General features: G+C 34.3%; 1 protein-coding gene across 2 annotated transcripts; it reads right to left on the bottom strand.

Moving 5' to 3' along the window:
• Positions 1 to 248: 248 nt before the first annotated feature.
• LOC120625933 (ras-related protein Rab-3) lies at positions 249 to 9,119 on the bottom strand. Of its 2 annotated transcripts, XM_039893205.1 has the most exons (7): positions 8,986 to 9,119; positions 8,652 to 8,856; positions 3,739 to 3,845; positions 3,368 to 3,485; positions 3,028 to 3,146; positions 2,591 to 2,762; positions 249 to 1,938 (listed from the first exon to the last, which is right to left on the bottom strand). In XM_039893205.1, exons 3-7 carry the CDS (start codon positions 3,843 to 3,845, stop codon positions 1,792 to 1,794), a joined length of 663 nt encoding a protein of 220 aa, XP_039749139.1. In that variant the 5' UTR covers positions 8,652 to 8,856; positions 8,986 to 9,119; the 3' UTR covers positions 249 to 1,791. The 2 variants fall into 2 exon arrangements, with proteins under 2 accessions (XP_039749139.1, XP_039749138.1); XM_039893204.1 differs by lacking the exons at positions 8,652 to 8,856; positions 8,986 to 9,119 and adding an exon at positions 4,912 to 4,961.
• Between the last annotated feature and the right edge of the window lie 2,144 nt (positions 9,120 to 11,263).

The following is an 11,263-nucleotide window of genomic DNA, read 5'->3' as shown; positions in this document are numbered from 1 at the left end:
ACATAGCATAGTAGGTAGGTAACAAGAATACAAACCGCTTTTATAATAAGTAGATATAATACTATACAGTTTATTTTATACACTGGTGAAACATATTTACAAACATTTCCGTTAATTAGCAATGTAGATATCAATTGTTATCCTTGATTTACATTTGCCGAGCCAAATCTGTTTTGAAGCTTAAATATTTCATATTTATTATTATAAATACTATGACATTGTATGTATATTTATTATATTTGACAGGTAAAGTCATATTTTTAATTCGAACGACAACAGATTACAATATAACGTTAAATTTTGACATCTAATACGAAGCAATGAAGTGCATCATTATTTAAGTTGATCAAGGGCTAGTACCTTTTGTTTTAATCATAAATAGTAGCTCATAGTCGATTTGTGCATAATACACAAATTTTCATGTGAAGTTAGGTACGTCAGAAGTACAAGCTCTTACACTATGTCATGTTAAGAAAAATTAATTAATTATTTAAGCTAAAAATAAGATAAAATAATTTCTATTAAATTAACTAATTAATTACATGTGTGTTTTATACAACTGGGACACTATAAGAAAACTTTAAAACTGAGATTTTTAGAAGTAAAGTAAAGGTAGAGTTTACGTACATTTCAGCATCTTTTTGTTATTTGTAGGCCCATGAATTTCTCTACGATTTTGATGTTGAACTTTGGTTTGGTGTTTTATTGCCATTTGATTTATTATTAGATAAGTATCATTGTGTATCATATATCCTAACTGAATAGTGAAAAAATTAGATCAATTATTATCCTCGATAATTTTATTATATTTAAGTCGACTTGAGTAAAGAATTGACTTTCAAATAGTGGATTAAAATTTCATTGCTTATTTATTGATTCTCATAGCAAAAAGGTAGTAAAGGAATAGAAAATTTTGTATCCATCGCTTTAGGAATTCCTTACATTATCCCAGTTTAATAAAATATAAGATAAGGTATACCAAGTGTTAAATTATGCCTAAAAATATTTTGCGCTTTTCGAAAAAAAATCTAATATATGTATAATAACCTGAAAATGTTGACTTTGGTCCAAATTCCACAAGTTTATTTCCTTCCCAATCCTAAATGTCAGAAATAACTGTTAAATGCGCAAATTATTTTAGCACAACCTAAGTAAAACTCTTATAATAGAAGTCGTTGTAGTACATGAACCTCATAAAAGAATGACAAAGAAATAACCTTAAATTGCACGTAACACGGTTGCTTAAAATTATCACTAGAAGCGAAACGAAATATTTAAAAATTCTTAAATTAGAATAAACATCTATTAAGTATAGAATTGTCAGATCTCTACTCCAGCTCGCAATATATGCTAACACCTAAATTAATAATACTAATACATAAATGACCATTATTGTTACACAGATTTAACAATATAATGATATTATTACTCTCTAACTTTAATAATGAATTAAACTGGAACAATGCCAATGAAAGTTCATTATAATATCAAGAAAACACATTTAGGGACATCAAAAATTTATATAAATACGAAAAATTAACAAAGGTCTTGGCGAATCACGAGGAACCATTGAAATTTTTTATACTGTGTTAGTTGTAAGTAGAACATTTCTGTTTAAAATGTATTGTAAAGGCTTGAAGATACTGGACAACATTTAGATGCAAACATAATGTGCTTTGTTTTGTTATGGTGTGATTTCAGTGCTGCTGGTTAATGACAGGCTTTTATTGGTGCCAGTATAATCAAGGAGTTCTTTTACAGATGATCTTTGCCGAAATAAAATGACTCATATTAACAGTTGCAGTTAGGGTTGCTGTTGCCTTGAGGTTGTTCCGTAAGACGTTGTCCACGACCACCACCTGCTAGCATAGCAGGTTCTGAATCGAGGCTTTCCGACATTTTATCGCAGATTATGTCGACCAGCCGCTCAAACACCGTCTAAAATGTGTTAAAGGTGTTATTAAGAAATTTTATTTTTTTAAATTTTAAAATACTAGTAACTATATCATATCATTCACTATCGATCATTTTATCCTAATCTTTATCAGGATCCGCTGTACATATCTTCAAATATATTTTATTCCTATATTCAATTATATTAGCCAGATCATTTAGAATTACTATAATCATTCATTCGTAATACTGGTTAATGAAAATAAATAAATAAATATACTACGACAATACACACATCGCAATCTAGCCCCAAAGTAAGCGTAGCTTGTGTTATGGGTACCAAGATAGCTGATGAATATTTTTATGAATATGATACACATAAATACTTATAATATACAGATAAACACCCAGACACTGAAAAACAATTATGTTCATCACACAAACATTTTCCAGTTGTGGGAATCAAACCCACGACTCAGAAAGCAGGGTCGCTGCCCACTGCGCCAGTCGGCCGTCAAACTACCGTTACTAAGTACGGTGAAGAAATTATTAAGTACGGTGTAGTTAATAATTCAATTTTTATACAAACAAATCTTCAGCAACGTACTTCTTACGCACATTTCGCTCCAACACAAGTACATCTTCAGGAGATGTTGACTTTACAATTAATCATTCTCTAGAATCAAAAGGATTTTACCTTTACGTTTATGTTTTCTTTAGCACTTGTCTCATAGAACTCAACGCCAAGTTGCTCGGCAAGTTGTCTTCCTCGTTCAGCGCTCACTACGCGTTCTTCCTCCATGTCACATTTGTTACCCACTAGGATAACTTGTGCATTGTCCCAAGAATATGTTTTGATCTGTGTTACCCTGTAAAATACATTTATTTTACCTTCTTTTCCAAAGCCTTATTATAAAGTTAAATATTGTTATAAGCCACACGTTTTTAAATACTTCTATTTTGATTACTCAAACATTCTATAAATCTTATTTGTTGTATCTACTAAAACAAATGTGAATGCCTTCTTTTCAGGGCCATTACACGCTTTATAAACTTTAAACGTATGTTAACGTATGTACGTGTAACGGCATCTTTATAAATTTGTTTTTACCGTGTTAAAAAATATGCTCTTACCAATCTTGGACACTGTTGAAACTTTCTTCATTAGTTATGTCGTACATTAAAATAAAGCCCATTGCACCTCGATAATAGGCTGTTGTGATGGTGCGATACCGTTCCTGTCCAGCGGTGTCCTAAAATTTCAAATATTTGTTATTTAATCTTCATTATGGAGTTCATTCTATTTTTCATTAGAAGTCAACTGTAGCAACGGCCTAAATCACAAAGGGCTATAGTATCGCTTTATTAAAGTCATAACTGCTTATCAGAGCTTTTAAGATGTTCATAGTGAAAAATGCAACGAAAGCTTCTAAAATAAATATTATATAATAATCAAAAAGCAAACGATACGTACCCATATCTGTAGTTTTACGCGTTTGTCATGGCGGAAAACAGTTTTAACCTTGAAGTCGATTCCCACAGTTGAAACAAACGCTGAAGTGAATGAGTCGTCCGCGTACCGAAAGAGGAAGCTGAAACATTTTTAAATAATGTTACTTTTTCTTGTGTGGCAGCTAAGTATAAACTATAGATAATCTATTTCGATAAGAAAATACACAAAACACATAACACAATAATTAATAACATCTTTGCCACATTCCGTCTCTTGCGATACTTGGAGTCTTAAATCAGACATTTGGAAAATTGCCATTATTGATGTTTCAAAAATCTCCTTATAAACGGTAGTAGATTATAAGATTAAAATTAATATTGAATATTACAAACCTGGTCTTCCCCACAGAACTGTTTCCAATGATGAGCAACTTGAACATATAATCGAAATTCTGATCCGCTGCATCTTTCTGCCATTTCATATCACCTCCGCCACCCATCTGTAATAAGATACTTCTTTATAAAGTGGTCATATTTGTTTAGAAGGAAAAACTATTCTTCGTAACATCAAAAAAGGAAATGCGCAACCTATTAAGAACAACAACTTTTTTGAAACATAGGTAATATACTGACGCAAGTAGCGTAGATTGTGGAATATTTTAAGTACCTACTCTTGCATTATCTATGATCAAAATATGGATCATGTGAAACGGGAGTGCGCAAGCGTGCTGGCGTGGCTAAGAACGTTGTCACAGTTGTAGATATTATAAATACGAAAGTGGGTTTGATGGCATGTCCTTCTTTTCGGCTACTTGACAGAATTTTAACATTAGTAGAATAACAGATTCACAGAAAGCGAATAAGAACAGGCGGGTGAAGCTACTTTGTGCTAGGTAAGTATATGAAAAAAAATAATGACACTTCCGTACTCTCCATTTTCCTATAAAATTCTGGATATTGGGATCAAGACCTTCAATCGAAAGCAACTAAAAACGTTTATTCCCCGAAATAACCGCCCTATACGTGCAAAGTGAAACACTACTTACGTCACTACAGAACTCTCAGAACCGACGGAACGACGTATTTTTGTTCCTATGGGATCTGTCTTTTGAATTTATGCGCTATAGCTAAAATTTATGATCACCTTGTCACGCTAAAATGGCTGATCGGATATGTGTGGCACGAGGCACAGAGCACTTTTATGCCAAAAATTTTATAATTTTAAAAATTTTAACGACAAGTTAAATTGTCTGATCGGAATTATGTGGCACAGGACACCAAAAATGCTTTAATTATTAAGGCTCTCTAACAAGCTTTTGTAAAACATGCAGCCAGAACTTTAGCCTCATAATACCTCTTCTCTCTACGTTTTCAACGAATCTTAAACTATGTCGTTTGTTAACTATGGAAAACTACTTTAAACCCAACAAAAATTGATGGGAAAAGTAATGGGCTGTGTGTTATAATGATGAAGGCAAATTTTTTCCTCAAATATTAAAAATAGACAAAGCACTTTCAAATTTAATTTATGATTAAAAAAAAGGGTAAAGCAGTCAGTAATGGTACCTCGTCATTGTATTTTTTGTCTTCACCATTGTTTTCACTATTCATGTCGACAAAACTATATTATATCTAAACACAACCACCACTCAGTTTGTTCAACAAACGAGTAGCATAATAATCCCATTGGTTAGTGCTATACAAAGATAATTTGCAAAAGTCGTCTTTATTACCACGCCATAGCATTTATGATTAAAGTTTCAACTTAGTTGTCAGCATAACACTTTATCTCTTCGACAGCTTATTGCAAAAGGGTGTTTATTCTGAATTTTGTTAGGAATACATTTGCTTATCGATTTCAATGTCGACCACCTACGCTTTTATTTCGTTCAAAACATAGATAACTGTTCCAAATAAGTATATACTTTTTTATTCATTGATTAAAATATCTGATAATAAAAAGAGTAGGAGGGATTTTTCAAAATCTGAAGAACATGTAAATTTTATTCGTCATAAATGCCTTAAGGACTAAAACAGTTTGGACCAATAATGCTAAAGGAACAGGAATTGTAATCTGATCAATCTAAAATAATAAACTGTAATAACTTAAACAAAGCTTAATAAATACCGATTTTTACTGGTTTCAACAGAATGGGTTCATTTACGAAGATATTTACAAATGCAAAGTTAAATTTTGCTATAAATTATCAGAAGCAGACCATGGTTATTATAATCCGGATAATTTCATGGCTTTTCAAGGAAACGACAATGAATTCTTAACTTATCTACATTCACCTTCACCTCAAGTCTGAAGAGTCATTAAACAAAAATCAATGACGGGGCGGGTGATGTATTCGATGAACTTGAGCCCCGATATAGTACGCGTATCAAACAATTTGAATAGATGGAACTAGTTGTAAGACTATATCGTTGCAATAAATATGGAGCAAATGATTTTTGTATGGTGACGGCAGATCAGAATACAGTTGTCACCACCCCTCTTCTTCCCGCGGCTGTCGTACGAGGCGATTAAGGGAATATAACGGAGAGCGGGCAGCAGCGTCCTCTGTGCTTCTACTACTATCTACTGCGATCACCAGTCCGTCTGCCCAGCGTGGTGATTATGGGCAAAACCTCCAGTTGGGAGAGGCCTTTAGTCCAGCAGTGGACTTTAATAGGCTGCTGATGCGTGATGATGAAATATATGTCTTAAAATAGGTAACTAAAGAAAATAGTTTGGGTTCTCAAAGAGTTCGCAAGATTTAATAAGAATGTATAGGGCGAATAATTTCAAAATCAATAACTACTTAATTTACTAGGTGAAATAAATAACATTAAAATCCCTAACCTAATATTACTGGATTCATTCATGAATGCAATGTCGACAATCACATTGAAATCAATAAAAGCAATTATAGTAACATCTAAAGGGAATATCAGCCGAGACTGTTGTACAAAACGTGGTTCACAAAGGAATACAAAAGAAAATATAACGATTGTTACATTTTCTATGGTTACAAGCAATTTATTTTTTAAGATATATACAGAGAGAGAATTTTTTAAAGGGTTGGGCGTAGTCGATTTGGTCGTAACGACCCGTTATCGTTTATGAATTTTCATTTAATGAAAAGAAACATAAATATATGTTAAAATATCACCGTTTATACAAGTTTTTTTGTAAATTATTGTTTTTGCAAAATTTTCTCAAAAAATGAGTTTGGAGGTTGAGCCGAGCAGAGGTAATACATAAACAGATACAGAACACTTTGCGTTTACATAACTCGCCTTTCTTAGTTACTTGTTTGGGGTTTGCAATATAAATTAGAATAGTTTTATTCTCAAAACCATTGAGGACCGTTCTGCTAAATTGAAACGAATTTTTGCGTAGAAATTGATCTCAAGTATTTAACTTTTTACTGCAGTAAAATATTTTTGAAGATGAAAGGGATAATGGTTTCAATATCGGGTAAACCGCGTTTGGCTTTAGCCAATAGAAGCTACCTATAGAATCTGAATGAAACGTCTATGAAATCCGGGGTGCAATATGTTGCAAATAGAGGGATTTGAATAAACCTTATAAAATATTCATAAAACATTCCATTGTGTATCCAGGGTTTGTGCATCGAATCTAAAGCGTACGTCTCGTGGGCCGGACTATATAGCTCTTGACTCTCGAACGCTGCGCCAACATTGCCTTACATATTTTATAAGTACCGTTCGTGAATTATTTTCCATTGAATGAAGAACATACAGAATCCTGATTTAGCCATTTTTATATGTAGTGTATTGTATCCAAAAACCATGAAAATGCCCCGCGCACGTCTTACTTTACAGCCGCGGAATGTTGCTAGCTAACAAGCTTTTTCTTATTTTCCCATTTCATAGCGAACGTTTAGAACCTTAGGTAAAATAATGACTGTCAAATGCTAAATCCTAAGACTAAGACACCGGGAGGTATCTTTGCGTCGTTCGAGTCCATGTAGGACTGAAGTGTACTTTTTTTTGCTTTTTCGGAAGGACACTTGCCGATAACCACCGCCACCGCGAAAGCTCGCCATGAGAAGAGCCCCAGGGCTCGACGACATCGGGGGGAGTATGGGAGACGTCGACCCGAGGGTGCCTCCTGCGAGGACTCGGACCTCGGCTCGGTTCGACGTTAATCTGACTGTTGGTGGACTTTTGGACTAATCATTGTTTAGTCCGAACGCCCCCGTGACCGTGGTAAGGATCCACGTCCGGATGACGTCAGATATCGGGGCCCTCGTCTTCGCCGGCGAAGACGCTGTGAATGTTGCGTGTGTGTGTGTTGTTGGGACACGTTGTCGGTAGTTATTTTGTCGTCAGGGTCGTCAAGGACATGCTTCGGACGTCGCCGCTTTGGTTCGACGTCGGGGACGGGGGTATAAGTGGACGCCTCGACCACTAGGGGGTTGGGGTGTCGGACTGCTGAAGTGTATCGAGAAAGCAGTCGTATTTATATCAAAATACCCATCAACTCCATGTCATGAACAATGATTTTTTAATCATATTTGTAAAACACCCTAATCAATTTAATAAAATATCTGGCAAATATGAATTTATAGTTAGTAGTTATCGAAAGTCTAAGTGTTATTTATAAGTGACTAAGAAAGAGAAACCATTCTGAAGTGGGGTGCTTCAATATTAGTGGAGTAGGTACACGGTTTCTGTATGTTCTCAATTCTGTGATATTTACCACCCCAAATTTTTGTTGCTAAATATGGCGGAGAAGTAAATTATTTTTTTACCGCTGACCGTTATTTCGTACAAAGCTTTGCGAGTTCAAACATGAATAATGTAGGCAAGGTTTTTAGTTAGTTGTCAAATGTTGTTCGTGTTATATCTATTTAGATAGAAAAAACACCGATTATAAGTTGAAACAAATTAATTCACTTTAGATATAAAACTTAAATTTAAATACGACAAAACCACAACCGTACCCTACTTATTTATATATTATTACACTTATAGTTGAAGGACCAAGCAGATGGCCAATCTGATGGTAAGTGGAAAACCATCGCCTATAAACAGGGCAATACTAAGCAGGGCATGCTCCTTGCCCTGCTTAGTATTGCCTGTCCGTCCTGCAACATGCCGTCCGTTGCCCATAAAATTCCTAACCATAATCTCTAAAATAAAAAGAAATGGATGTGAATGAAGCAAAAGATGGAAAACATTGTATTCTGTTTGGTTACTACCGTATCATCTACTGACGTAACTAAAATTACACACAAAGAAAGCATCGCAGTGAAAGATAAAGATAAAATATGTAATGCACTTGTACAAACCTTTTATTGGTTCCTGTAGTCAATCGACAAAGGGACGTCAATATTTATATTTTATCGCTTATCGGTTAACCGAGTTTCAGCGATGTAACCCAAGCCCGCCGCCTATATCTGTCCCTTTTACATTCGCATCACGCAACTAGAACGGATGCCAGCACACGTTTATCGATTTCTTCAAATTTGTTACTTCTACGAACTCCAAACCTCTCTAGAAATCCGGTGCAAAAGAATAAAATTTAACTTAATTCGGAACACTAATAAGTACAACGCCACCAGCTCGATTGTCTGAAGTGGACGAAATCGATAATTTAGTAAGGACGATACAAAATACACTTACACTGAGTTGAATTGTAGTTACATTAGTGTTTTAGGGTTGATTTGTATTACTCCTTTGTTAAGCCATAAGACGGGTTGCACAGTATTTCGCGCTTACAGGTCACAGCTGTTGCCTCCGTCCTGATAAGTTCCCACTGTGGCAAGGGAGTGGGATGAAAATTCAAGATGGCGGGGAGGTGCGCGCGCATAAGTTCGAACAGCCTGTCAAATTCGCCGTACAACTTATCTGATATACAGTCGACTAGTCCAGAACCAAAGTTTAATTGGAAATTAAGACATTGTTATCTAAATTCCCAATACTTTAATTACAATCTTAATCTGAAGTGAATGTGGCCTAATTAAGAAATAGTTTATAAAAAATATATTACAATTTGTTGTAGAAAAACTCAAAAGATCAGAGCAGACGACGACCGACAAATCCTCAACTTTGTTGTAATTCAAGCAAATCATACATATAGCTAAGCACCCACTGGAGAGCCGAGAGGCGACGAAAATCTATTTTTGGAATCAAGCATCTTTAGATTAAGCGGTATAACATTTTATATCTTATTACATATATTGAGGATTAAAACTCTTTACTTAATTATGTTTACACGTATATCAGTGATATGCAAAATTTATGTTAGATACACACAAAAAGAAATTGGTAGCGTAATTGCGAGTACGGCATGACTAAATTCATACTCCAAAAAATATATATACCATTTACAAAATAGATATGTACATATATATTCATGCATATATATATTTTGACGTGACAACGTCTTATAAATTGGTTTGCCGGGTGACACTTCAAGAAACTGCGTTACGCTCCGCTCACGTTATGCGCTCACAATGAGAGCGAGTGAGAGGCACGCGTCCCTTCCACTCGGGCATGGTTAGCCCGCCTAAGAGCGAGAGAGACAGACATAAAAAGTGAAAGGCACGCGTCCCTTTGTAGTAAACGCTGTTTCATTGTACGCAAATGTATTGCAAGTTATTGTATGTATATTTGTAATATGAAATTCAGTGCGAGATTCTTTGTATAAATTAATGTTTTAAATATAATTCTTTGTATAAATAAATGTTTTAAATTGTTACTATTATTTCATCCTTCTTCCTACTATACGAATGAATATTCACATTAAAATTATTTTACCACTCAAAGTCGTTGTCACGTAAAACTTTCGCCCGTATACCGACTTAATTTTATTAATTTATTAAATTAACGAAAATTAGTTTACGCAACAATTACGATTGAAATCGTAAGTGTAATATTATAAATCCGACATATCGAAGGAACTTTTTACCGAAAAAAATATCCAATTTGATTTTTTTTTAATATCAAAGTTCAGAGTTTGTTATTTTTTTTTCATATTTCAACTTTTGTTATGTATAGTAGGTACTTGTACTCGTGAAGACAGATTGTGGATATACGGGTACATTCAACACAGGCACTTCATTGTGAAGCCTCAAATGAAAAGCCTTGACCTCTTCTTGACCCAATTACAGAGGTTCAGAGTTTTCCTTAAACTGGAAACGAAGAGTCCCCTTTAAAAATATGTGTAGGTGACATGTAACGTAATAGAGCTTTTATAAGAAACTTGTTAAATAAAGGCAAACCTACTCTTAGATATAAAAAGTATTATTATTAATAATTTGCAAGACAAACCCTAGTACTCGTTAACAAGATTTATTTTCAAGATTTATTTTCAAGATTCATCGGTATGTATGGCGAGGTTAAAAATAGGTTTATTTAAAGCGTATTCATCGGTTGGGAACATTAAAAAAAATCAAAATTCATTTATTTGGAGTTGTATTGGGATTCATGAGAACATTAAATCCTATTCAATATTTTGTGTGAAGGTGTCATATGAATATATTATAAACGCTAAAGTGTGTCATTCTGGTTGTTTGTGGCAAATAATCTGTGGCAATTAATCAAAAAATTGTGTTGTCTGTGTGTTTGTTTGTCTAACAAATAATCATCCCCCGGGCTTTCAGGAGACTGCCATAGATACATAACAAAAACTTCTTAAAAAGATTTAATTACGTGCTGATATAACAAAGTTTGTATATGCATTTGTTTTAACGACCACCAACTTAATCATCAGACTGAAAACCAGAGTCCTTGGCAAGAATCTCATGAGCTCTCGATAGGGGTTGCGCTGTTTTTAACAGATTAACCAGGGCCACCTTCGGACTCCAATAACTGATTAGCTGCCATATGCAATATGCATTGACATCCAATTTACATATGCATGCAAAATCTTAGCTCAATCAGAAACCAGGACGTCAAA

The sequence above is a fragment of the Pararge aegeria genome, chromosome 8 (assembly GCF_905163445.1).
Source record: "Pararge aegeria chromosome 8, ilParAegt1.1, whole genome shotgun sequence".
Lineage (NCBI taxonomy): Eukaryota > Metazoa > Arthropoda > Insecta > Lepidoptera > Nymphalidae > Pararge > Pararge aegeria.
The sequence above is the reverse complement of the archived record's forward strand: the minus strand, read 5'-3'. Positions and strand labels throughout refer to the sequence as shown.

What these genes read in the sequence shown, in the direction of transcription:
- LOC120625933 (XM_039893204.1), bottom strand. Translation starts at nt 4,956, where the DNA reads ATGAATAGTGAAAACAATGGTGAAGACAAAAAATACAATGACGAG. An exon ending in AGTTCTGTGGGGAAGACCAG is followed by an intron (nt 3,486 to 3,738) that starts GTTTGTAATATT and finishes AAAATGTTTCAG; the next exon opens with CTTCCTCTTTCGGTACGCGG. An exon ending in AAGAAAACATAAACGTAAAG is followed by an intron (nt 1,939 to 2,590) that starts GTAAAATCCTTT and finishes AACACATTTTAG; the next exon opens with ACGGTGTTTGAGCGGCTGGT.